Consider the following 23,007-nt stretch of genomic DNA (forward strand, 5'->3'; position numbering starts at 1 on the left):
TCTGTGCTTTTCTTACTATGGCAAATCAAAATGTCTGTTGTGAAACAGGCCTATTTTAAAGTTGTAATGCAACACACTACAGCGAGACCTACCTACACCTTCTTATTATAGACATGTTACTTTACCAATTTAAGGTATGTGGCAAGTAGGGAGCCACCTTTCAAACCTACAGGGGGTGAGTGTTTGATACTCAAAAGACCTTTTTCTTTAAATGACTGCACTAGTATTGAAATTAAATACTAAGGTTACTTCACAAAGCAAGTTCACCATGACTATCAAACCAGTGTGTGGAATACATGGGGAGTCAGGCCCCTTAATTAACACCAGTGACCCCCTGAAAACATCAAAATCAGATTTTTGAAGGGTTTATAAATTTAAGCATAATATTTGGTAACTATTGATATTGTAAAGTGAATTTGCGTGTTGCAATGTTGAAAGGTAAGGAAAGGCAGTTAATGTATATTTTGCTAGTCCTGCTCTCGCTAGCATGTATATAGTGGCGCAAGTTTTTAGTTGTACAAACTAGATATAGCCTTATCAATACATTTAATCGCTCTTCTGCCTCATTTAAGTTTTTAAAGTCCAGTACACATAAACTAATGCTAGCCCATGTGCAAATAACAAATAAAATATTAAAGAAAGCGCACCTGCACTACATTTACTTTTAGTTGGGATATAATTTAAAGGTAAAATAAAAATGTTCCGTGTTTGTTTTTGTTGTGGTGTTGTTCTTGTTCAGAGTACCTAAAGCCCATTGCTGAGGAGGAGAGGAGGGTTGAAGAAGCTGAGAAGAAGGTCCGAGAGGAGCAGGAGCGCATCTACAAACAACTGTCTGAAGGTAACACAGGACCACACACTCTTTTTTTTTTTTTTTCCCTGTCTGTCACACAAACACGGCTTTTATGGTTGTTTATTTGAATGAGGCATCACACTGTCAATGTCATTTACATATGTTTCCCTCTTGTTCTCTCTCCTCTCTGCAGCAAATTCTGACACCATCCTCAAATGAACTATCTCTGGACCTGAGTCATTATGTTCCAAACTCAATAAAAAAACAACTTATTTTTCATGTAATAAAAAGTGTGCTTGTGTTCTTTTTGTCTTCTTTTGTCAGGGGTTTAACTTCATACTAAACACACACATTTTGTGACTACAGCGCAGGTGTGTGTGTGTGTGTGTGTGTGTGTGTGTGTGTGTGTGTTGTGCACCTGTCCTTCAGTAGGAGATGAGCCTGGGGGAAGAGCACGGTTGTAATCCTTGCCTAGTTTAGCAGCAATCCCAGGATTGGGGTCAGCAACCAGTAGTAGAAAGTGCAGTGTGGACAGAAGTGTTCCCTCAATACTCTTGTGTGTTGTGTAATATTGTAACCTTCATTATGAAATCTACATTCCCTTTATAGCATTATATAGTACATGCTATAGCATTATAATTGTTATAGCTAAGTGACTGCAGATTTCATGTTGCTACATGTGACTCAGAAACAAAATTTGTCTTTGTATTTTATAATAAACTAGTGAAATGTCTATAAAAGTAAATTTCCTCAAGTGGTGGGCATGTTTAGTCGGTGAATAGTGAAATACCAAAGTATCAAGTTACAGTCGGTTTAGTTTGTAAGCAAGTTTCAGTATCGCAGTCAATTAATTCACTGTTTCCTCCATAAAAATACATTTGCTTTATTTGGGTCATCATTGTACACATGGAGCACATAAAGAGGCAAGCTTTAACATACTCACCATAAAGTAAATGAAGTCTATTTGAAAATGTTAATGGGTATATCCACAGCATATTAAGGTACATTTATTGCCTATAATTACATGGTCATCGCTGATACACCCACTCTTTCTTTCTATATGTGGAATTCTTGCACCAGTAAATTGAGCCAAGCATGATAAAAACCATATCTCAATCATTTAAGGGAATAAGAAATTACTTGATGACTCATTTGCCAGTGCTTACAAATCACACGAATTTCACTATTTAAAAAAATAAGCATCTATATTTCAACTAGAAAAATATTTTTTTTATATTTACAGGGAGGAAGGAAGTATGTACAAGTCATTACAAGAACTTGTTCTTTTGTCTCAAACAGCTCTTTGCCCTTAGAGCCTTCATTGTCTGCAGAAATTGTTATTGCAGATGTATGATGGACTAGTGGTTAGCACTGGGTTCAGGTCTTTGACCTGATCCTTTTTTTGTGGCGTTTGCATGTTCTCCACATTTACGTTTGTTCCATTTCCTCTCAAATTAAAACACGTCATTGTTAGCTATTATAAATACTCCTATCATTGCCCTTGAACAAGACACTGGCCTCAGCGCTAGAGTCCTTAGGTGCTGCGCTAGGACTGACCCCTGCTCCTATTTATGGATCGGTCCATTGCAGAGGATGATTTTCCCATCAGGGATTGATAAGTGGTAACTTTCTGCAGCAGTTGGAGAGATATGGTCGCTCCTGCTACCATATTCTTAAAAAAATTGGATTACCATTGAGGTCCAATAATTCAGTTCATAATAAAGTTAATCTCATCTGGAACCAACTAATTTCCAGAGTAGTGACTGTGTTTCACTGTGCTCTTATTTAATAAGACATCTGTAATTGTATATTCATAAAATATAACATTCTCAGCTACTCTCTCAGATGTATGTACAGTTTGAAGGCATCATGAGGAAGCAACTACAGGTTTGTTTGCGGACAGTAAAGTTAAATGTCTATGCCATTGCCTTAATATTCATAAAAAGGAACCATGCAATATAAATATGCATCTTTTACTGCAGCAGTCTTGTCATCTACCTTTGGCTCTCTGCAATCAAGGTAAACAAACTCTCAGTTGTAAATGGTAAGTGACTGGAAGGAGTTAACATGAAATGATCATTTTGAAATATTGGAATATATGTACAGTAGTTTAATTATAGTTTTATCTACCCATTATCTGAATTTACATTCTGAAGCCCTAAGTGAATGTTACATTAATGTACAATATACAGTGTATTTGAAAACACAGCTCCAAACATGATAATCTACAGTGAACATTGGTAACACTTACTACACAGGTGTATGTACAAGTTTCATCCTCTCATTTTTGCTGTGTTTCATAACTACTTTAAAGAAACCGTGAAAAGAAATATAAAAGTTTGTCCCACAACAAACAAACACACACACACACAGCATCTTTCCATCTGAACTTCCATCCTGCGTTCTGTCTTGTTCTGAATTAATTTTTTTTCAGCTCACCTGGTTAGTGTCCCATAAAGATAAAACATTACTCTTCTTGGTGAGGATTCTCTCCTTGTTCAGGTTTTTCTTTTCTGATTTGAACCAGTTTATCTGAAGAAATACTACGGGGCTATGCATTCACTCATGTATCTGTCTTCCTGACTTTGTTTGCATGTTTTCCTGGGCGGTGAGACTGACTGACTGGCTATGGTGCTCAAGTAATTCTGAGGTCAGTCTGTCTTGAGCCGTCGGTGTGCACTCCCATCATGTGCACAGCTTTTTGACCTTTTAGCACACTGAGCAGGTCTTGGAGCCTCCACCGCTGGTGTTGTTTGATGTAGCTGGTGTACAAAGACAACATCACAGAAAAGAGTCAATTTATTTGTGGATCAGCTACATTTAGTAATTAAGCTGAATTGTTTTTGTGTTTTGGCCGATTTTAGTATTTAAACTAAATAACTCAATTTGAACTTTGTAGGTTCAGTGTTCCTTGGCATGTTGGTACTTGCTCTACATAGAGTCACACTTAAAAAAAAGCCACCAGGTGATATAAAATGGAATTCAATGGCACACATAAAATGACTGTAAGATTGGGCAAACATCATTGCAGCAGCTGTAATACATTTCATAGTTTTGTGATTATTCCAAAGAGTCACGGCACCTTTACTGGCTGCGGCTTCCTCTTTAGCAGCCTTCTCTTCCTCTATGGCTTTCAGTTTAGCCTCATACTCTTCTTTTTTAGCATTCCACTCCTTCCTGTTGTTTAGGATGCCATCCAGCATGGGCTGGATTTGTGGGTGGAAGCGAGAAAACTCCTGAGAAGAAACGAGTCAAAGAAAAAAATGACGTTAAAAAAGTTTGCAAAGATGAAAACAGAACAGTTTAGGTGAGGGGGTTTGTTCACACTTATTGATGCTTCAATGAAAACAAGTGAGTGGGTGGCTTTTATTTTGTCAGTCCTACCATAATGGTTTATGTGCAAAATTGGACAGAAAAATAGCAGGAAACCTTCAAATATATACTAAATAAATGGTTTTCTTTAGGTTAACTGAAAAGAACCGTGTACTGTTTAGTATATCAGTCAAAGTGCAATTTTAAACATTACCTTGTAGACAAACGTGCAGACAAAGTCAATGAAACCACACTGTAGCTTTGGAAGTTCTGCTGCCTTGTTTCTGTCCATCATGGGCTGGTGGGAGGGACAGAAAGTGTAAATTAAAAGCCACTCAAAAACATCGTATTAACATCCAGGAAATCAATAATAACAGCTGCTGCAATATAACTTTCAGCCATGAGTGGCAGCACTGAGCACAATGCTGCTGACCACCACTCAAGCTAGTGAGCAAGGAAGAAAGTATGCGCCATCTTGAATTTTATTTGCATTGTACTGACTTGGAAATCATCTGCACAATCTAGGTTTCTGATAAGTTTACATTCCCCCCTGGTGAGTTTATGTTTTTAATGTGTTAAAGCGTCAGTTCACCCAAAAATCAGATTGTTTTGGTGTGAGTTGCCGAGTTTTGGAGATGTCGGCCATTGAGGTGTTTGCCTTTTTTGAATATAATGGAACTATATGGCACTTGGCTTGTGGTGCTCAAAGCGCCAAAAAAACTACATTTGAAAAACTAAACAGCAATGTCACTTTCAAGAAATCATGACCTGGTTACTCAAGATAATCCACAGATTTGTTGTGAGTTTGTTGCAGTTTCATGTAGGAACTATTAGTAGAAAGAAAATAGTTCCTAGGCTACATGAAACTGCTCAATCAATCAACAATCTAGATGGATAAATAGCACTACAGGTAAGAAGAAAAGTATGTATTTTTGATTTTGGGATGAACTGTCTGTATCTGGTTCCAGCTTTTCCACTGTATTCGTTTATTTGGATCCCCATTAGCTGCTACCAAGGTAGCAACTATTCTTCCTGGGGTCCACATAAAAACACAAAACATTAACACACAACATACAGGAAGGATCTACACTAAATCACATATACCTCCAACCCAAAACCCAGATCCCCCTCATGCCCATGTAGTACCCTCCCAACTCCAAAAGAAAATCATGACAACAACAATAACAATGACAATAATACTACTAATAAATAGATCTAGTGTCAATCTCTCAACCCACTAGTCCAGTTATGAATAGCCACATAACATCACAAAAGATGAGACAACTTGATATAAAATAATATTAAAAAACAGCAAAACAAAATCTAGTTTTCACCTGAGGAAAGGAAAGCATTCCATGGCGCAAAATAAAACTAACAGAACAGAATAAACCAAACAAGGAAGGAAGGAAGGTCTACATTATGATAATAGCAAGACTCAGTGATATTCAGTTATACATCAGACAACAATATACAGGTCATCATCAAAGAAACAAGCACCGTACCTTTTTGAGAAGATCAACTCTTTAAGCTGCTTTTTATAATAAGCTTTACTACTAGCTTTTGTTAAGGAACATGGTAACATATTCATTGAGTGGTAGCTCTGTATAAAACAGATCTCTGCATTGCACAAGTTCTAGGTGAAGGAGCTACTACACGACCATGTAATTAATATATGAAATCCTTGAGAACAAGCTTTTAGGCCTAGCTAGAGTACAAATATTTCGAACAAAAAGTAGGATTGCTTAAAAATCTGTCCTCAACTTTTAGCCAGGAGAGAACATTATAGTATGCATGCCCTCAACACTTGCAATGGATGAACAGTGAATAGCTAGACATGCAACTTTTTTGCACAAGTTGAAGCTTACAATAGTCAAGATTTGAGTGAGTCTAATTGAGTGATCAATTGTCAAAACAGGCAAAACAAGACATTGTGATGGATATTTTTTACTATTTTCTGACATTTTCTGATAATTAATAATAATTGTCAGGTTATCATATAATGAAAATCATCGTCAGGTGCAGCCTAATGCCACACCACAGATAGCCCACACGTGCTTTCACATACCCACATTTTCACACAGATAAAAATATACACATATTCACTACAACCATTTCTAAACTCACAATAGGTTGTTGTTCCAGTACTGTCCTCTCAAGGTCACCCTGCTCCCAAAACTCAGCTGCTACAGACAAGGCAACCTGAAAGATGCACACAAACACACACACACACACACACAGTCATCTGTAAAAAAGCAGATCACAAACACTCTGAGTCACTAATTTATTACATTTTTTTGCTTCTCACCTTGCTCTGTACCTCCCAAGGCTTGGTGATAGCTGACAAGTCACATGCGGTCATCATCATAGCCCTGAAATAGAAAAGATTTAGAGGATCAAAGAAATGTAAAGGAACAGAGAACTATGTGCATGTTCGTTGTACTCACATGACGATTTCTTTTCTGGTTGTTTCTAGTGACATGAAGTCGACCCACTTCTTTTCATCCTCATATGTGTGTGAAAGGTCCACGATCTTCTGGAACATGGTTCTTTTCCTAGCAAGGTTACAAGGAGAGGAACTATTTTACCAGTTATCATTATGTATCTTTACAGTAAACACATAAGAGACAGAGCAAAATGAATGAATAAACAGGTAGAGTGAGTCACTGAGAGATTGTGCTGACTTGAAATAAAGAGCCAGGTCAGTGGCGATGATGGCGATGTCCATGAGATGAATCACATGGTCTACCTGTCGCCTGTGGAGGTTCTGGTAGATATTCAGTGACTGCAGATGAGGCGAGAGGAGAGAGACGGGCATCAGTCATAGTTAGTGATTGGAAGATGTGATTAGGAAGGGATTTCAGTAATGTACAAGTTAGGTTAAGTTATTCTCTAGTTCACCTCTTCTTTCTCACCTCGTCACCCAAGAGGAACTTTCCAAACTCTAGATGGTGTCGTTCCAAGATGGAGGAGCCATGCAGCTTGGCCAGAGGGTTGCCAGATCTGTTGGCGGAAATAAAATTCCTCAGATATGAACAGAATTAAACAAACAATCACCATCAGTTTCAAGTATAAGGCTTCAGCATTGACGTACTGTCTGACTTTATAGGCTGTTTAAAGGATCATACCAAAGTGTTAGCATGTTTTGACAAATTTACTACAAATTGTCCCCCTCTTTCAAAACATACTCTACCATATGGTTCTTCCAGGTAGCCATAGAATAAAATGAACTTTGAAAGACTTGAAATTTGTTTGAAATAGATAATTGACAGCAGTGAACATTATGTCTGATTTTATTGTTATCAAAGCTGTGTTACCAGTGGATGGCCATGCAGCCGAATGGCTTATGATGCATTAAAAAGCTTTGAAAAACTTTGAAAATTAGGTTGTCTAACATCCATCTAGAAAAGTAATTTTTCTGATCTACATGTGAGGACATCATTAGGATCATTAGTGTAGACTATTTATATAGAATGCCTTTTCAACTGCATTACCACACAAAAAAAGATGTGAACTTAGACTAAAATAAAACGAGGCATGTTGTTCACTGTGAAAGTCTTTGCAAGTTGATTGTCATGCTATACTAAAACGAATGGAAGCTAATGGCACCCTGGAAGGTATGAAAACCAAACTCAGAGGTATAAAAACTTTGTTCTACTTTATTGCCTATTTTATTGTTTTATTCTATTCTAATTTAAACTATTTAACCTGTTTATACATTTGTGTGTGTGTGTGGCGTGAAGGGGGGCTACAACTGCATTTCATTGTGCAATCCTATATTGTATAAGGACAATAAAGCTGAACCTTGAATCTTTTACATTCAGATAGAAGGTGGTATGTGTGCACATACAGCATACTATGATTATTAAGCATTATAATGGCTCTAAGACACAGCAGCGTTATTACGGTACCTCTCTTAAGGGGACTGAATTTCTGTATAACCATGGATATAGTTTTGCAAAGTGTAGGTTGGACTGTTTTTTCTACTAAAAAATGAAAATCTTCCCAACAGCACTTACTTGACTTGGTACAAGTTGTTGGTCCCTCTGTGATCAATGTCATGGAGGAAGCCTGCAGTTATCATGGCCATTACCTCCAAGTCAGTGTAGTACCGCTTCAGCATTCCCGTCTGTGAGACACACAGAAAGTGGTCGAAACAAAGAAAATACACAAAATACGCTCCATCGTAGCGTGCACCAAAGACCTTTCTAGGCTTTCAGGCATGGAAATGGAACATAATAGTTTTAAATAGCTTCTATTGTAAATAGAGTAGAAAATAATACCGTTAGGAGTGTAAACATGGTCTGTCCCACGTTGAAGCCATGACGCCAGTTGTGGTAGGTGATTTTTCTGTAGCCTTTACTGACTGAGTACATGAACCGAACCAGCACCTGAGAAGAGAGAACTGATTAATCACACAGACTTGGTGCTTCATAACAATGTATAATGATGGTGTGTGTGTGTATGTGTATGTTTGTGTGTCTAGATCACCTCTTGAGGGACCTGGAACTTCTTGACCACCCCGACCTCATAGTACATCTGGATCCCACACTTCACCAGTTCCATCTCTGTGCAGTTAAAATCCGAAAAGCGGAACTCATAGATCTCAAACTTCTTAATCAGTGGTGGTAGGTCTTTTTTCTAAGATGGAAATGAACAGAACAAAAGCAGAGTAAGAGAAGTACACAGCACATTCATGACACAGGCAGACAGACAGTTCTGCTTGAATATAAGAAAAATGGACAAATTATTTTCTTGTAACTGAAGTGTCACTCCCAGATATTTGAATAACACAAATTTGCCTCCTCTTCTAAAGATTAAATGCTACATAGAGGGCAAATTAAATGTGTGGACACTAAATTACAAACAAGTTTCAGTGTTACCAGGATATCTAGGAGCTCCTCCTCTTCGCAGTCTCTGGGTTCACGGTCATAGAGGTCTCTGGTGTTCTGGGAGAGATGAGAAAACCGTTGAGGTTAAAAGTATGAATTGAACGAATAGCAAGTACAAGTGCAGAGGTAGTTATAAGTAGTTAAACCTCCCACAAAGTGAAACAGTCATACTGAAAAGAAAGTGTAACATGGATGCTGGACCGCTTCTGTTGCCTTGTGGTGGGCCAATGGCTAGACTAGTTTGAATTTGAAATGGTTTCTTTCAAACAAGTGTTGTGATGAGAAATTGCAGAATAAAAAAAGCTAAAACTTCTCTGAATATTCCAATATTTTTAATTAATTAACAGGTGGAAAAGATGATACAGTACTGACCAGGATATTCTGAATTTCATCATCCCGACATTTGACATGGTAGAGCACCATGTCCTGAGCAATGTCTTTCCGATTCTCCAGCTTGTTCATCTTGTCGTAAGTGTCCGTGTTCAAAACGGACCAGCCCAGGAACTGGGTCAAAGCCTTAGAAACAGGGATCAGGATCAGCATATTTGTATGTGTGTACTGTATGTAACAGGAGAGGATGGCTCACAGACACAGTCCAAATTACATTGCTTGGTAGACTTTTCTTAACCACGTCATACCAAGATGAACTGTATCACAGTTTCGGATTCCAAAAACTGTGAATGTCGTTGAGTATCTCATCAATAGTGAGGGACCATATAATGTAGAACTATTCAATGCATACAAACATCTCTAATGTGACAGAATTCAGTGTTAGGAAGGAGTGATTAATATACCTCCATGAGCTGCTCATCCTGATCATCAAAAGGCTTTCCATCTTTCCTGTTGTAAAAAGTGGCCACACCAACAATCTCTTCTTTTTTGTTGACGATTGGCAGCGAGAGAACATTTTTTATGGTCCAACCACTGTTGTCGAGTGGCTCAGTCTGCAACATTGAAACAACAAGCAAAAACACAAGATACTGTATGAACATCTCATGTGCATCCCTGGGCTGGTTTTTGTAAAGTCATCTCTTTTCCTTTCAGCTGAGTTTAGTTGTCTTAAGTCTCTTACCTGAAACTGGAACGTCTCGTCAGCAGCTGCATTCATAATGTTACAAATCTGAAGAGGACAAGTCAAACAGACTGATCAAGGTGGAAGATGTGCAAATACATTCATCTGGTCCTAACTGATTCAACAGCTTGTAGTAATGTTATGAAAAGAAACTCACAAAACCGCTCTCAGCAACGTAAGTAGGCAGGCCGCTACTCAAGGCCCAGTGATCTGGAGTTGGATTGCTGTGTGACAGAAGGGCATGTTAGAAGATATGAGCACAGACTGTGTCCAAACTGGGATTGGACTCCTGACCCTCTGCTCTCTGTTGTATTATAAATGTTTTTTTAAATGTAGCTTTATCATCACTCACAATTGAGTAACATGGTACATAAATATACACATTTTGCTTCAAGCCATGTTCCCCAAAATGTTGCTAGTTCTGTAAATTATGAAATAACTAAAGCAGATTGTTTGGTTTTTGTTGTCATATTAATCCATGACCACATTTTGAAGAAAGCTTCTGATTAAGGCAAACTATCAAATGAAAAAGATTTACTTACGGTATTACTTTAATGTCTTCTTTTCCATGCAATATATAATCAATAACTTTGTAGAAAATGACCTCCTGGAGGAAAAATAAAACACAGAGATTAGAAAACAGTTACAGAAAAAAGACCAAGGGCATCATCAAGTATGTAGATATCCACTATCAAGCAGAGTGTTGATAATAATTAGATAAATGAAATAAAAGAATGTACCCTGCCATCGGGAGTAACAGGGCCAGAGTAAGGTGCCTGTTCTCCCATCAACACTGGCCAGATATCAAAGAACTCCTGGAAGAAGATGGAGAGAAAAATGCAGAGGAAAAAGTCAGCGCCTCATGGGGATAAACCCACGATAAACACAAAACATGGGATATTACAGGCAAAGACACAGAAAGACACAGTACCTTCTCCTTTGTCATGTCTAGTAAACCAACAGAGTAGCGGTCACAGTTGAGGTAGGCTCGGACTGTGTACAAGGCTTTGTGAAACTGTCGCTCAATGTCTGTCAGCTCTTCAAATACCTTGTTGGCAGACCACAGCAGCAGCTAGAAGACACAACACACATACAGCAGTCATGTCACGCATTCGGTTCATGCAGTGTAAATGCAGTGATACTTTAATACTGTAATTATATCAAATAAGTTGAATAAAAAGGCAGATTCTGAGAGTGACTTCTATCAAAACATGTGCAGGTTAACATCCCTCACCTGTCCTTTACGTGTCTCACAGCTGTGGAGGTAACTCAGGTGGTAGATCTTCAAGTTCAAAGTGGCAACTTTCAGATACTTTAAAAAAAGCTAAATGAACAAACGAGGGAAAAGAAAGCAATATAAAAACGACACAGTGTCAGAACAAAACATCTGATTAGTTAACATAAATGACACATTATGACACAATATAAGATGTGATGATGTGTGAGGATATAGGATACAGCATAACCTGATACACTGCAGAAGGATGGACATTACAGTACATGACAATGTGTGCTTTTTAAAAACACAATGTACAATAACCCCTAAAATGGCCCATCAGCTCAAGCTATTTGCTAGTTGCAGAAAATCTGTGCTTTGATTACATAACAAACTATATACAGTAAACGTAGGTAAAGCATTCACAATGCAGTGTGCAAAACAGCTACATGACTCAAAGCTTACTTCAAAATAATAATTATGCATCATGACAAAACAGAGGCTCGTGAAATGTGTTTAGGTTTTTGAGAACTCTTATCTCCAACAAACCAGGGAGCTTCCTCATCTCTACGTTAAACCATTTAGTAATTTGTCTGTCTCCACTCTACTTTTTATCTTCCTTTGGTTCTTTCCATTATCAGTTCATATTAGACTCTTTTCATGTCTAAGCGTCTAAAAAATATTTTGTTTTATATATCTTAAATCAATTAGACTGTTTTTCTTCATGTCTAATAAAAGGCCACCATTCTAGCCATGTTTGAAGATAATTAATGGGTTAATTTAAAGGTAATGATGATATTCAGGCAGATAACAACCCTGGCAAATACAGCTACAATGTAGAAAGAAATTAAAAGCTTTTTGCAAACAGTATTTATTTATAATTACTTTAATCACATTTCCTTTTAAAGTAGATGGTACAGCATTACTATAGGGAATAGCTTGATTCCTGCTGCTGTCTTTTAGATAATATACAGCACAGAATTTCTATTTATTTACCTGCTGTGGATCTAATTTGAAGCTTAGTTTATTCCTAATTGGGATGACATCCTTGTACGTGATGGATTAATGACCTAACGTATTGTGAACACACCCCGGTCCTGCTCGTAAAGACCTTAATAATCTACCAGTCGGCTCGAAGGGAATTCCTTCCCACCTGTAGTGATGCACTTATGTCAGTTGTCTTTTAGAGATTTCATCACAGTTTGATATACTTTAAAGATCCAAAAAGAGCCATAATAAAAGAGCCATAATCAAAATCTTTTGCTTTGAGTCAAAAGCAGAAACAATTAATTGAATTTAATTTCTGTAGTTTCAATAGTTTATATTGAAGAAACTATGATTTTATTTTGAAGTCTTTGGCAAGGCCTCTGTACGTCACACTGCTGTGCTCTGAGTTTATATGTGCTTTGACTGTCTTTGTTTTGTGCATCAGTGCTTGTGCGGTTGGGACTCACATCTTCATCCTCAGCAGTGAAATGTGGTCCTGTGGTCTTGTTTAGAGCCATGATCACAGCCACCATGTCTTTGCCGTTGAGGATGGGCGTCGCCAGAATGTTCCGGGTCTTGTAATCTGTGAGTTCATCCACGAATGAGCTGAAGTGCTGGCTCTAAGAGACAGAAATGACATGTTTTTAGATACATGTAAAGTATACCTGCAAACGCACATGTGCACACACACATAGGACTTTATGTTACAATGCTTTCATTACTATTACTGTGTACACTTTAAAATGTACACTCTTTTGAGATTTATTAGAGGTCAATGGTGTTCCTAATCTTAATATTTTAATGAATGTATCTTTTTTTAAATACCATATGGTAGGTAGGTACTAGTTCTAGGCCTCTAACATACAAACAATATAGACTGAAACCAAGACTATTAACAGTAACCTAGATGACAAATCACTTGACAATAATGTCTTTGGAAAAATGCCTGAAATCACTACACTGAACTTGGCAAGAAAGAATTAATTTTTTTTTACATGATTTACAAAAGCAAAATGTCCCACATCAACAAGCTGCCCCATTACAAGCCTGTTATAAAGGCAATGGACACACTGTGTTCTATGGACACACTGTATGGAGGCAGTGTAACGTTTTAGATTCCTGCTGACTGCTGACTAAATGCCAGAGGCGTCTAATCCACAGCTAGAGCAGAGGCTGATGGGATCTGGAAATAAATGGATTATGTCTGACAAGGGGATTTACACCACTTGGTCAAGTATAGAAACGTGTCACTAATTCTTCTTTTACTTGTCTACAACCATCTTAGGTTTTAAGCATGATGTCATTTATGAACACTTACAGATTGAGTAAGGACACGCCACTGACTATTGTCAAAATTTGTTCAGTTTGATATAATAAGGCACCAAAATATTGTTTGATTTTTACTTCATCAACAGACAAGTAGGCGCTAAAGCTACACAAACTCTGTTTTAAACCTTGGCTGCCCAATACAGTCCTTTTACACTGGTGCGTTATTAATAATCACCTCACAAATTAAAGCTGCATGAGATCTTAGAATATTATTTCTAGATTGCATCAATTGTATTCTAATCGCTAATAGCTAATTTTCTATAATGGGGATTATGGTACATTTCTACTGTTTACATCATTGACAGTACAGCATATTCAGGAACCACAGCAGGACCTCTTCTTAAAGGGCAGGTTGGCTGAGTCACATTTAATAAATTAGTTAAGTGAAAATCATCTTACGTCACTCTTGCAAGCTACAATGACGTTCAGAAACAGGCTTGCTTGCTATGAGATTAAGATTTAATTGTTAAGAAGATAAACATTTAATTATCAGTTAAAGCCACTACATGTGGAATTTGAAAATTGAAGGCTGTGGCGTCATCTGGTGGTAGTATCATGAATGACACCGTGAAAGACAGCAGTGCAGATATGCTCAACATCTGCACTCAATCCAGATAGAGCTTCATCACTCTAATTTTAGGATTACTGTTCATTTGTGCATTTTTCCCCCCACTACCCCCTTACCTGAGTGACATCTTTCACATTAACAGTCTTCTTGGTCAGGGCCACGTGGCCGACTATTCCCATGTCCAGTGGATAGACGATCTCAGAGTCTGGTGGCACCACACAGTCATCCAGTTCTGCCTCCGTGTTGACGTTGAAGAGCCTTGTGGCGAGCTCTCCGATGCCGTTCCGCTGCCGGTACATGAACAAGCTGCACCGGTCCGCGTGGATGAGCGCGCTGATTCTCTTTAGGATCTTGAAGATCACCTTTTCCACATTGATGTTTTCCTGCATGTCGTTGATCAGGTCATACATGATTTGGCTTTCTTCGAACTTGAAAAAGAGAGTAAAATAGCCCTCTTTTTAGAATTAGAGAAGATTAGGACCTTCATAATATATACAGAAGTCTGCCAAACGTTTTACTGTATATAGATAGGTTTATGTGGGGTAACTCAGGCTGCTCAATTATGAGTTTGGTCAATAGTCTCTACCTGCTCTTTTTTCATAATAAACAAATAGTGAAATAATTCAGTTTACCTGACTGAGCTCCTGGAACTTGCTTAAGTCGACTTGTTTCTCTGAGAGTCCTGACACCTTCGATATGGAGGCAGGGCTCATCTTCTTGGCAAAGTATTGTTTAGCAAATTCAGGATTCCCTTTGAGGAACTTTTCCACATCTTCCTTTTGCACACCCATGGTTCCTTCTTCCTCCTCTTCTCCCAAATGTTCTTGTCTTCTCCCTCTTCAGCTCAGTGATGGAGCTCCCGCTCGGTCCAGTGCTGCTTTACACAAGCTACCTCCAACTTCTCAGAGTAGAAATCAAAGAAAAAGAATAAGCAAAACAACGCACACAGCTGCCGGTGTCCCAGTTTATCCCTTAAAGAAAAAAGCAAATCTTACCCAGGTATTACACACAAAGGGGGAAAATAAAAGTGGACACATTCAAATACAGGTAAAAAAAAAAATACCCCCCCACCCCTGTTGGGATGTGGGATGAGCGGACTGAGTGAGGGAGAGCCCTGAGGAGAAGGCAGAGGGCTGAATCCAAACAATCCTTCTGTTATCAGCAGATAGTGCTGAAGGTTAGCAGGGATCTGCCTATGCTAAACTGGTCAGCTGATCATCTAGTAATGGATACGTGGGCCAGATGATCCAATCCCCAGTGTGCTTCAGTACATTCAGTACCTTTATAACAGCAGATCAAGAAAAATAACAAGATTAAAATCTGCAGGACAATATACTATATGTAAATCACCAAGATTTCACACAAAACCTGCTTTTCACTGCACTCTTGAATTTTCAATTAATTATAATTAAACAAATAACACTAATCAGCAAACATCAACCACATAACAAAATGAAGTTGGGAAAAAATAGAACAAATCTAGATGATCTTAGCATGGTTACTATCAACTTAAACCCTAAGAGCAGATGAGAGTAACACCCCCAATAAAATTATTAAATTTGTGAAATAAATAATATAAACAGGAGAAACCTTAGGCAGGGTTTGTGTACTCTTAAAGAGAAAGAGATCAAAATGTAGTAATGCCTGTATTTCCAATAAATTTCCATTATGAGATACAGTTATGTGTCTATCAGTATTTTTAGTATATCCTGTATCTTCCATATTATTTTTCAGTTGTTATGTGTTGTCTACAGTATACTGTTTCTGTCTATCTCTCTCACACATGCAGGTCTACCTGTACAAGCTCTTTAAGTCCTTATTAAACAAGGCCTCCTCTGGCATAAGCCCTATTTAGTTAGGACACTAGCTGATTATCTCAGCACCCCAACTCTCAGTGTTTCTCCACATGCACATCTTTTATTGCAGTCTACCTGCAGTGCCTTTCTGAGTTTTCCACAACAATGACTGTCATTATCATATTTAAGAGACTGATGGTCAATGATATCCTGAGAGGGCTGAGGGAGTAAAGCTAGCTCGAAGCTAGACACTAATTTGACATTCATGTGATAGTACTGTCAGCAATAAACACACACTGACACAAAGTGGAGAAAGAGAAATGTCTGTGCTTCTGTAAGAAAGTTAATCCTTTCATTTAGAGCAGGGAGGACCTGTCTATATTAAGGTTCCATAAACACCTTAAACAAAAGGTCAAATAGATAATCTGCTTCCACTATAATAGATTACGGCATGTCCAGAGTGTGTGTATGACATAGAATGAGTGAGGGAGGGAGGGCATAGTGATTTAGGTTGGTCAGTTTGATAAGAGTGTGTATTTGATGTGTAGCCTACCTGTTTTGTCTCCTGTGTAAAACTAAACTAAAACTGAGCACTGGGCCGGTCAGTGTGAAAGCTGTTCTGTTTTTTATACTTCATTTAGGGTTCAGAAATAGTTCAGGTTTGGAAAGCTTAAATTGACTTATTTTTTACAATTGTTATTTTAGTATAGCTTAACGGGGAGGCCTAAATCCTTAACAGTTTTATCTTTTAATATAAAATCTGTACATCACAGTGGATCAGTTAGCAGTAAACAAGAGTCTACAGCCATGCTAGCAGCTCTGTGAGGCTGTACGCACAGTAGTGCTTTGAGCTAAAAGCTAATGTCAGCATCGTAACATGCTCACAATGACAATGCTAACATGCCAATGATAAGCAGGGGAAATGTTTCCCAGGATCACCATCTTAGTTTAGCATGTTAACATGCTAACATTTGCTAATTAGCACAAAGGTGCAGCTGAGGCTGATAGGAATGTCATTAGTTTGGCAGGTATTTGTTCAGAAACCAAAGTATTGGCCAAATTAGCATTTTGACCTAATGATGGCGCTAGAAGAAGAGCCAGTGGATCACCAACCATATATAATTCATCCTGAGGGGGAAATTAATGGATCTGCAAAGTTTGATCCCAAGTTAAATTTCCTTTAGACACTAATTTGGCAATCAGAACACTCACACTGGTAATTTTGAAAAAAAGGTTCACAGATATAAAAACTTTTGAACAACTGTAGGTATATTAACTTTCATTATAAATGTATCACAGTCAAAGATATATCATTAGATTATTATTACTGATGCATTAATGTAAAAGCAGGATTTTACTGTTGTAGTTGGTTGAGGTGGAGCTCATTTTGAAATATTTTGTATCGGACTGCAACTACATGATTATTTTCATTATGGATTAATCTGCTGATTATTTTCTCCATTTAGTGATTGTTGAACATAGTGAGAAATGCCGTCACAATCACCCAGAGCCCAAAGTGACACCTTCACAATGTTTGTTTTGTCCAACCAACAGTCCAAACCTCAAAATGATTAAAAATAAATAAAAAATAATTAAAAGGAAATGCAGCAAATCCTCACATGTGAGAAGCTGGATCCATGAAATGTTTTTACATGAAAAATAATTTAAACTTTTTAAATCCAATCATTTAAATCTTTTTAAATCCAATACATTTTAATCGATTTTTAAAATAGTTGCCAATTAATTTTCAGTTGACTAATTGATTAATTTACTTATCGTTTCAGCTGTATTGACAGGTGGTTTAATTAGTAACTTAAGCTGTCAGATAAATGTAGTGGAGTAAAAAGTACAATATTTGCCTCTGAATTGTAGTGGAATAGAAATAGAAAGTGACATGTAAAGAAAAGACTCAAGTAAGTAATACTTAAACCCCCTTAAATGTACTTAGTTATATCCCACCACTGCTATTATGCTACAGTTACACTTAATACTTGCTAGTTGCAATGCTGACATTCGCCAGAAGATGGCAGCAGACCCGTATCTTAGCACTTCGTAATCATTAAAGCCGACACACACCCCCTGGTCCACTCACTCAGGTGTTTTGACTTATTTTGCTTGATTAGAACTGTGATTGTGGATGTGCACAGAATACATGATATTTTAGGGGGCATTTTATGCCTTTATTATAATTGACAGTAAATGAGGAATGACAATGCAACAAAGGTCCATGGTCAGCGCCTTAACCCCCTTAGGCTGCCTGGGCATCCTAGCAAAGAAACGATTTGTCATGACAGGTGTAAACAATCAGTGTGGCCATTTAAAATATAGCACACAGGGTTATGGATATGTTCAAAGTATATTCAAATCAATATAGAAGGAAGCTCTGTCTTTGTGGCTTAATGTTACCAAGAAGTGGAAATACACATTTTCTAGTTAGATCATCCTAAACCTTTCTAGCCCAAAAAGCTGTCTAGACTCATGAAATTTTTCTTTTTCGCATCAAAGTATACCAAACATGAGGCCACAACCCCAAACACCAGGAAATGTCTCCATGTTTTGTGAATGGGACATACAGTATAAGCTTAAGGTTTTAGGCAGCAGGTGTTTGCACAGTCCCGGAACGTGACAGTACTTAAATAGATGTAAATACAGTAGTACTGATGGTCAGCAGAGGGTGTAATCGTTGTGTTAGCCTTGCCCCGGGTCTATCAGCCAATCAAAACTAGCTGATGATCATGACCTGAGGCTTGGAGCATGCTCTGTTGATGAAGCCACCTTTGGGCTCACAGTTGTCCTCAGATCAAAGGTTAATTTATATAAATGGTTTTACAGGAAAAATAGAAGTATTCATCATCAATCACCAATTTAGTTTTTTACAGTAAACAACCTGAAGAATGGAAGTAGGGTCACAGAGTGACTCTGTCAGACTGGCATTTTTATATGCTCTCATATTAACCCCCACATTTTATTTAGGACGTTCTTGACTGCACCTAACATATAAAAACAGTGTATATAAAAAGGTGTATATAAGTCTATTTTTGTCAATGATCCATTTCAGGTTGTACAAGTAGGATTATAGTGCTGAGCAGCACAGTCAGTGGAAAAAATAGATCATCTCTCTTGATTGGCTTGTCTGTCTGGATTCTGACTGAGGAGACTGTTTACTATCAGTGTGGGGTGAGTCTACAATTAACTTACTCTTTTATTTTGTGTATAAAAGCAACGGATTAAAGAACTTTAAGTAATCAAATAAAAATGCTTCTAAGAAGAACAAAGCTACACATGAAGACTTTGGATGTTATTACATGATATATTATACAAGCAGTAATCTCATGTGACCGGGGTTAATCCAGGAAATGAGAGTTCACAAGTTCACAGCCGTGAGTGAGAGAGAGGATGTGTGTGTCTGTGTGTAGGTGCATGATTACACTCATGCATGCAAAGTTATGGTGATTCCCACTTCTCCTCCTGTCAATACATTTAAGATAGGGTGCCTATTTGATCTTTTTTGTGGTGAAAGCCTTCTCGAACACAGTACAGTGTATATCAGCCCTTATCTAACTGTATTATCAGTGTTGATGTAATTATAAGCAGATCATCCCAGTATTTGGAAAATTTGGACAGGCTTACAGGCAACCTCTTAGAGGATTACACACTGATTGCTCAACCAAAAGAACACAAACTAACTACGTAGTCCAATTCTATTTACTCTCTCAAGTGATGTGAGATTCACCAAATACGTAAAACCTATGCAGTACAACAGGGTATGTCTTTGTATGTGTATGTGGGTACATGTAAGAATGCAATACATTTGCATTTACATTATTAATGATAATATTAATATTGATAATTTTTAGACTTTGAAATTCAAAATTGAAATAAAGAAAGCAGACTCTCCATTGCACCTTTTCAAGGTTTTAACCAGTCGTGTAGGCTTTTTTGCTTATTTCTAGAGCATTTATTTATTGTGGCACTTTGTGTAAAGTATGTGGTCCTGGTATGTGAGCAACCTTGTGCATGTAATGAACTAACAACTCTATGTAAAATGAAATCTTTTATAACTACAGCTTAACATGAAATAGAAAATTCTAAATGTCTTGTGCAGCTTTTACATTTCCCTTATGAACTCTTTCAAATAAATGCAGTGTCTTAGCCTGTTTTCTTGTTGATCGCAGGCTTGTTTTTCAAGTTTAGTTTCACGGACGGATTTGTGCCCTTCGTACCAGTGTGGCACTTTACCCATAAACTTTTTACTGGCAGTGGCTTTTATCAAAAACTCTCTCTTAGAAACAGCTTTTTCACAACAGACATCAACTCTATTTTTGTTTTGTTTATAAAAATGGCTGCACTAGAACCTGCAAAATCAAACAATGAAAATCCCTTTCTTGGTTTATCCGATACTGTCGCATGTAGTAAATAGCACAACACTTAATGCTTATATAATATCTGTGATGCATATGCTTTGCATTTACAAACTGTTTTTTTTTTAGCTTTGTATGAATCCTATTATCGCAGATGGTGCACTCAACATGTGTGAATGTGAATGCTTTTCTTCATAACCCAGGCATCAGAAAGCAAAGGTCATAGATACTGTAGGACATGCATCGTATGGTACAACAGAGTTTGGTTCGGTGTAGCAGCAATTTCAATTATTAATACTATATATTTTAGCCATTTGAGTAAACGCTTCATGTATAGTCTGTACTGTGCTTCACGTGCATTCAAATTCAGTTTATGTGCTTGCACCTGCATCTGATCAGATACACAGGTGCCTGTTTTATTGTGTTTCCAGTCAGTTACATAAAGGTTTAATTGTTTTTATAGTATCTCTTGGGCAGGTTTTAACGTAGAAGCCAGATTACGGTAAGGATTTCAACCCAACAGGATTACCTCTAGATTTAAGCACCTTATTCAGTTCCAAGCAATGAAAATCAGCCATAAGCTTGTCTGTAGAGTGTGTATATAAAGGCTGCCTCAGACACAAGACCCAATCTGGTGGATAGCCACGAACAGTAGTAGAATTTTAACTTTCACTGTTCCTTCTTTGACCCAAAACAGGTAAGAAGCTAAAATTGTACTCATTTTAAGACAATTCACCTTCTAGTTACTTGGTATTTCTTTAAATTTCATCAGTAGTGACCAGCAGAAAGGATGTGAGATTATGTTCTGTGAAGAATGTAAACTTTCTGTTCTGTCAGCTGTAACTGTTAAAATAAGAGACTTGATAATCATTGTATTGTATAATGTGGTGTTACAGTTTGAAGATGTACTTTTGTCCAAGTTTTTGGTATAGACATTTTAACTCAGATACATTTTTTTAGACTGTGTTGTATTGCTCCAGTATTTAAATAATGATACTTACACATTCAACCTTGTATTCAGCTGTTTCTGGTCCTAATACACTGATATTTATGTTCATTATAGAATGGGATCCTCTAAGCTGGCCCTGCTGCTGGTCTTGCTGTCCTGCGTGGAACGCTGTCTGTCTGCCTCCTGTGTCGTTGACAGCTTCACAGTCAAAGAGGACTTTGACCCCAAGAGGGTGAGTGAACTGAAACACACAAACAGCGGGTGTTGAAAGTAAAATCATTTCTGACTTTCTTCCTTTTTATCGCAGTATGCAGGAAAGTGGTACGCACTGCAGAAGAAAGACCCAGAGGGCCTGTTCCTGCAGGACAACATCTCAGCTGAGTACACCATTGATGATGACGGCTCCATGACCGCCTCCTCCAAAGGACGTGTCACTCTGTTTGGGTAAGTCAGAGGGCCCGCGAGTGACTTTTTGTACTCACTTTTTTCCCTGCCTTAATTCACTCTCTACAGATAAAAGTATATAATTCACTTTAACAAGAGCACATCCAGCTTGTCTCTTCAAACTCTTCCTGATTATGATAACGGGTCAGTTTGGTCACAAAGACCTTCTTGTCACTCTAATACCTGGGGAGATGAGGGCAGCTCAAATATTCAGTTTCCAGGGTCAGTAGTTAAGAAGGGTGCTCTGGTTCTGCTCGTGGTCTAGCTAAAGATTTCCATTAGGAACAGGTGTCATTTTGTGGAAGCACATTGTGAACAGCATTAGCTACAGGATGTGTTTTCCCTGGATTACGGCGCATTAGGAAGAAATGCAGGTTGGAGAGGGGTTTTTTTTTTTACACAGGAATGTGGGCTTGAATGCCTTTTTACAAACAAACTTAAGAACTTCAGCTGATTTAAGTGCTCATGACAAGGACAATGCTATTTGCCAAAGACTGTTGGTGTTGAGTGTTTGCATGTCATCACTTTGATGCTAACCTGTGTTTGCATCATCATATTGCAGCTTCTGGGTTGTGTGTGCTGACATGGCTGCCCAGTACTCTGTGCCCGACCCTGCCACCCCTGGCAAGATGTTCATGAACTACCAGGGACTGGCCAGCTACCTGTCCAGTGGAGGTCAGCTGTGCACAAATATCACCCTCACATCCTTCATATGTCCCCTCATTTTCCTTCACACTCACTAACCTCCCCCTTTCTGTCTAACCAGGTGATAACTACTGGGTGATCGACACCGACTACGACAACTACGCCATCACCTATGCCTGCCGCACTCTGAGGGACGATGGCAGCTGCGAGGACGGCTATGCCCTCATCTTCTCCAGAAACCCCCGTGGCCTGCCTCCCGCCATCCAACGCATCGTCCGTCAGAAACAGGAAGACATCTGCATGGCCGGAGAGTTTCAGCCTGTCCTGCAGTCTGGAGCCTGCTAAAGAGAAAGAGAGAAGAGAGCAGCAGAGTGCGAGGCTGAGAAAGCCAGCTGGCTGCAGTCTGGGAGGCTTGAAAACAAGAAGAGGGAGAATGAGAGAGCTCTTGTGACAGAAGGCTTGTGAGTTGTGTATGTGAGAGTGATAATGTGCAGTGAATGGACAGATGCGAAAAATAAAAACGATTAATATCCATTTCCTCCTCTATCACTCTGTGGTCATCCATTGTTTGTCCAAGGAAAATGCTACTGTTGCTGGGGTGTTTTGAGTGAATGTGAAAGTTAAAATAAAAAATATTTTTCTAAACAAA

At 38.2% G+C, this 23,007-nt stretch overlaps 2 protein-coding genes across 4 annotated transcripts; one reads left to right on the forward strand and one right to left on the reverse strand.

The window, feature by feature from the left end:
- Nucleotides 1-1,641: 1,641 nt before the first annotated feature.
- Nucleotides 1,642-21,446, reverse strand: pde6b (phosphodiesterase 6B, cGMP-specific, rod, beta). 3 transcript variants are annotated; one of them, XM_044175222.1, is made up of 24 exons: nt 21,322-21,446; nt 14,796-15,061; nt 14,280-14,591; nt 12,734-12,886; nt 11,298-11,387; nt 10,995-11,135; nt 10,804-10,878; nt 10,606-10,670; nt 10,221-10,287; nt 10,064-10,111; nt 9,786-9,935; nt 9,364-9,507; nt 8,983-9,048; nt 8,591-8,740; nt 8,383-8,490; nt 8,119-8,228; nt 7,015-7,102; nt 6,784-6,884; nt 6,547-6,654; nt 6,408-6,471; nt 6,227-6,301; nt 4,317-4,400; nt 3,873-4,026; nt 1,642-3,552 (listed from the first exon to the last, which is right to left on the reverse strand). In XM_044175222.1, the coding sequence occupies exons 2-24, from the start codon at nt 14,952-14,954 to the stop codon at nt 3,500-3,502; spliced, it is 2,565 nt and encodes an 854-aa protein (XP_044031157.1). In that variant the 5' UTR covers nt 14,955-15,061; nt 21,322-21,446; the 3' UTR covers nt 1,642-3,499. The 3 variants fall into 3 exon arrangements, with proteins under 3 accessions (XP_044031157.1, XP_044031156.1, XP_044031158.1); XM_044175221.1 differs by lacking the exon at nt 21,322-21,446 and adding an exon at nt 15,159-15,323; XM_044175223.1 differs by lacking the exon at nt 21,322-21,446 and having other exon boundaries at nt 14,280-14,546; nt 14,796-15,324.
- On the forward strand, nt 20,880-23,007 carry rbp4l (retinol binding protein 4, like). The gene is made up of 5 exons (XM_044175231.1): nt 20,880-21,017; nt 21,384-21,501; nt 21,577-21,713; nt 22,276-22,388; nt 22,480-23,007. Exons 2-5 carry the CDS (start codon nt 21,385-21,387, stop codon nt 22,701-22,703), a joined length of 591 nt encoding a protein of 196 aa, XP_044031166.1. The 5' UTR covers nt 20,880-21,017; nt 21,384; the 3' UTR covers nt 22,704-23,007.

Source organism: Siniperca chuatsi, linkage group LG18, assembly GCF_020085105.1.
Source record: "Siniperca chuatsi isolate FFG_IHB_CAS linkage group LG18, ASM2008510v1, whole genome shotgun sequence".
Classification (NCBI taxonomy): Eukaryota; Metazoa; Chordata; class Actinopteri; order Centrarchiformes; family Sinipercidae; genus Siniperca; species Siniperca chuatsi.

Coding starts and splice junctions, on each gene's coding strand:
- pde6b (XM_044175222.1), bottom strand. CDS start 14,954: ATGGGTGTGCAAAAGGAAGATGTGGAAAAGTTCCTCAAAGGGAATCCT. Junction 10,879..10,994: donor TAGACATGACAAAGGAGAAG/GTACTGTGTCTT, acceptor ATCTTCTTCCAG/GAGTTCTTTGATATCTGGCC. Junction 6,302..6,407: donor CTTGGGAGGTACAGAGCAAG/GTGAGAAGCAAA, acceptor TGCATCTTTCAG/GTTGCCTTGTCTGTAGCAGC.
- rbp4l (XM_044175231.1), top strand. CDS start 21,385: ATGGGATCCTCTAAGCTGGCCCTGCTGCTGGTCTTGCTGTCCTGCGTG. Junction 21,502..21,576: donor AGGACTTTGACCCCAAGAGG/GTGAGTGAACTG, acceptor TTTTTATCGCAG/TATGCAGGAAAGTGGTACGC. Junction 22,389..22,479: donor CAGCTACCTGTCCAGTGGAG/GTCAGCTGTGCA, acceptor CTGTCTAACCAG/GTGATAACTACTGGGTGATC.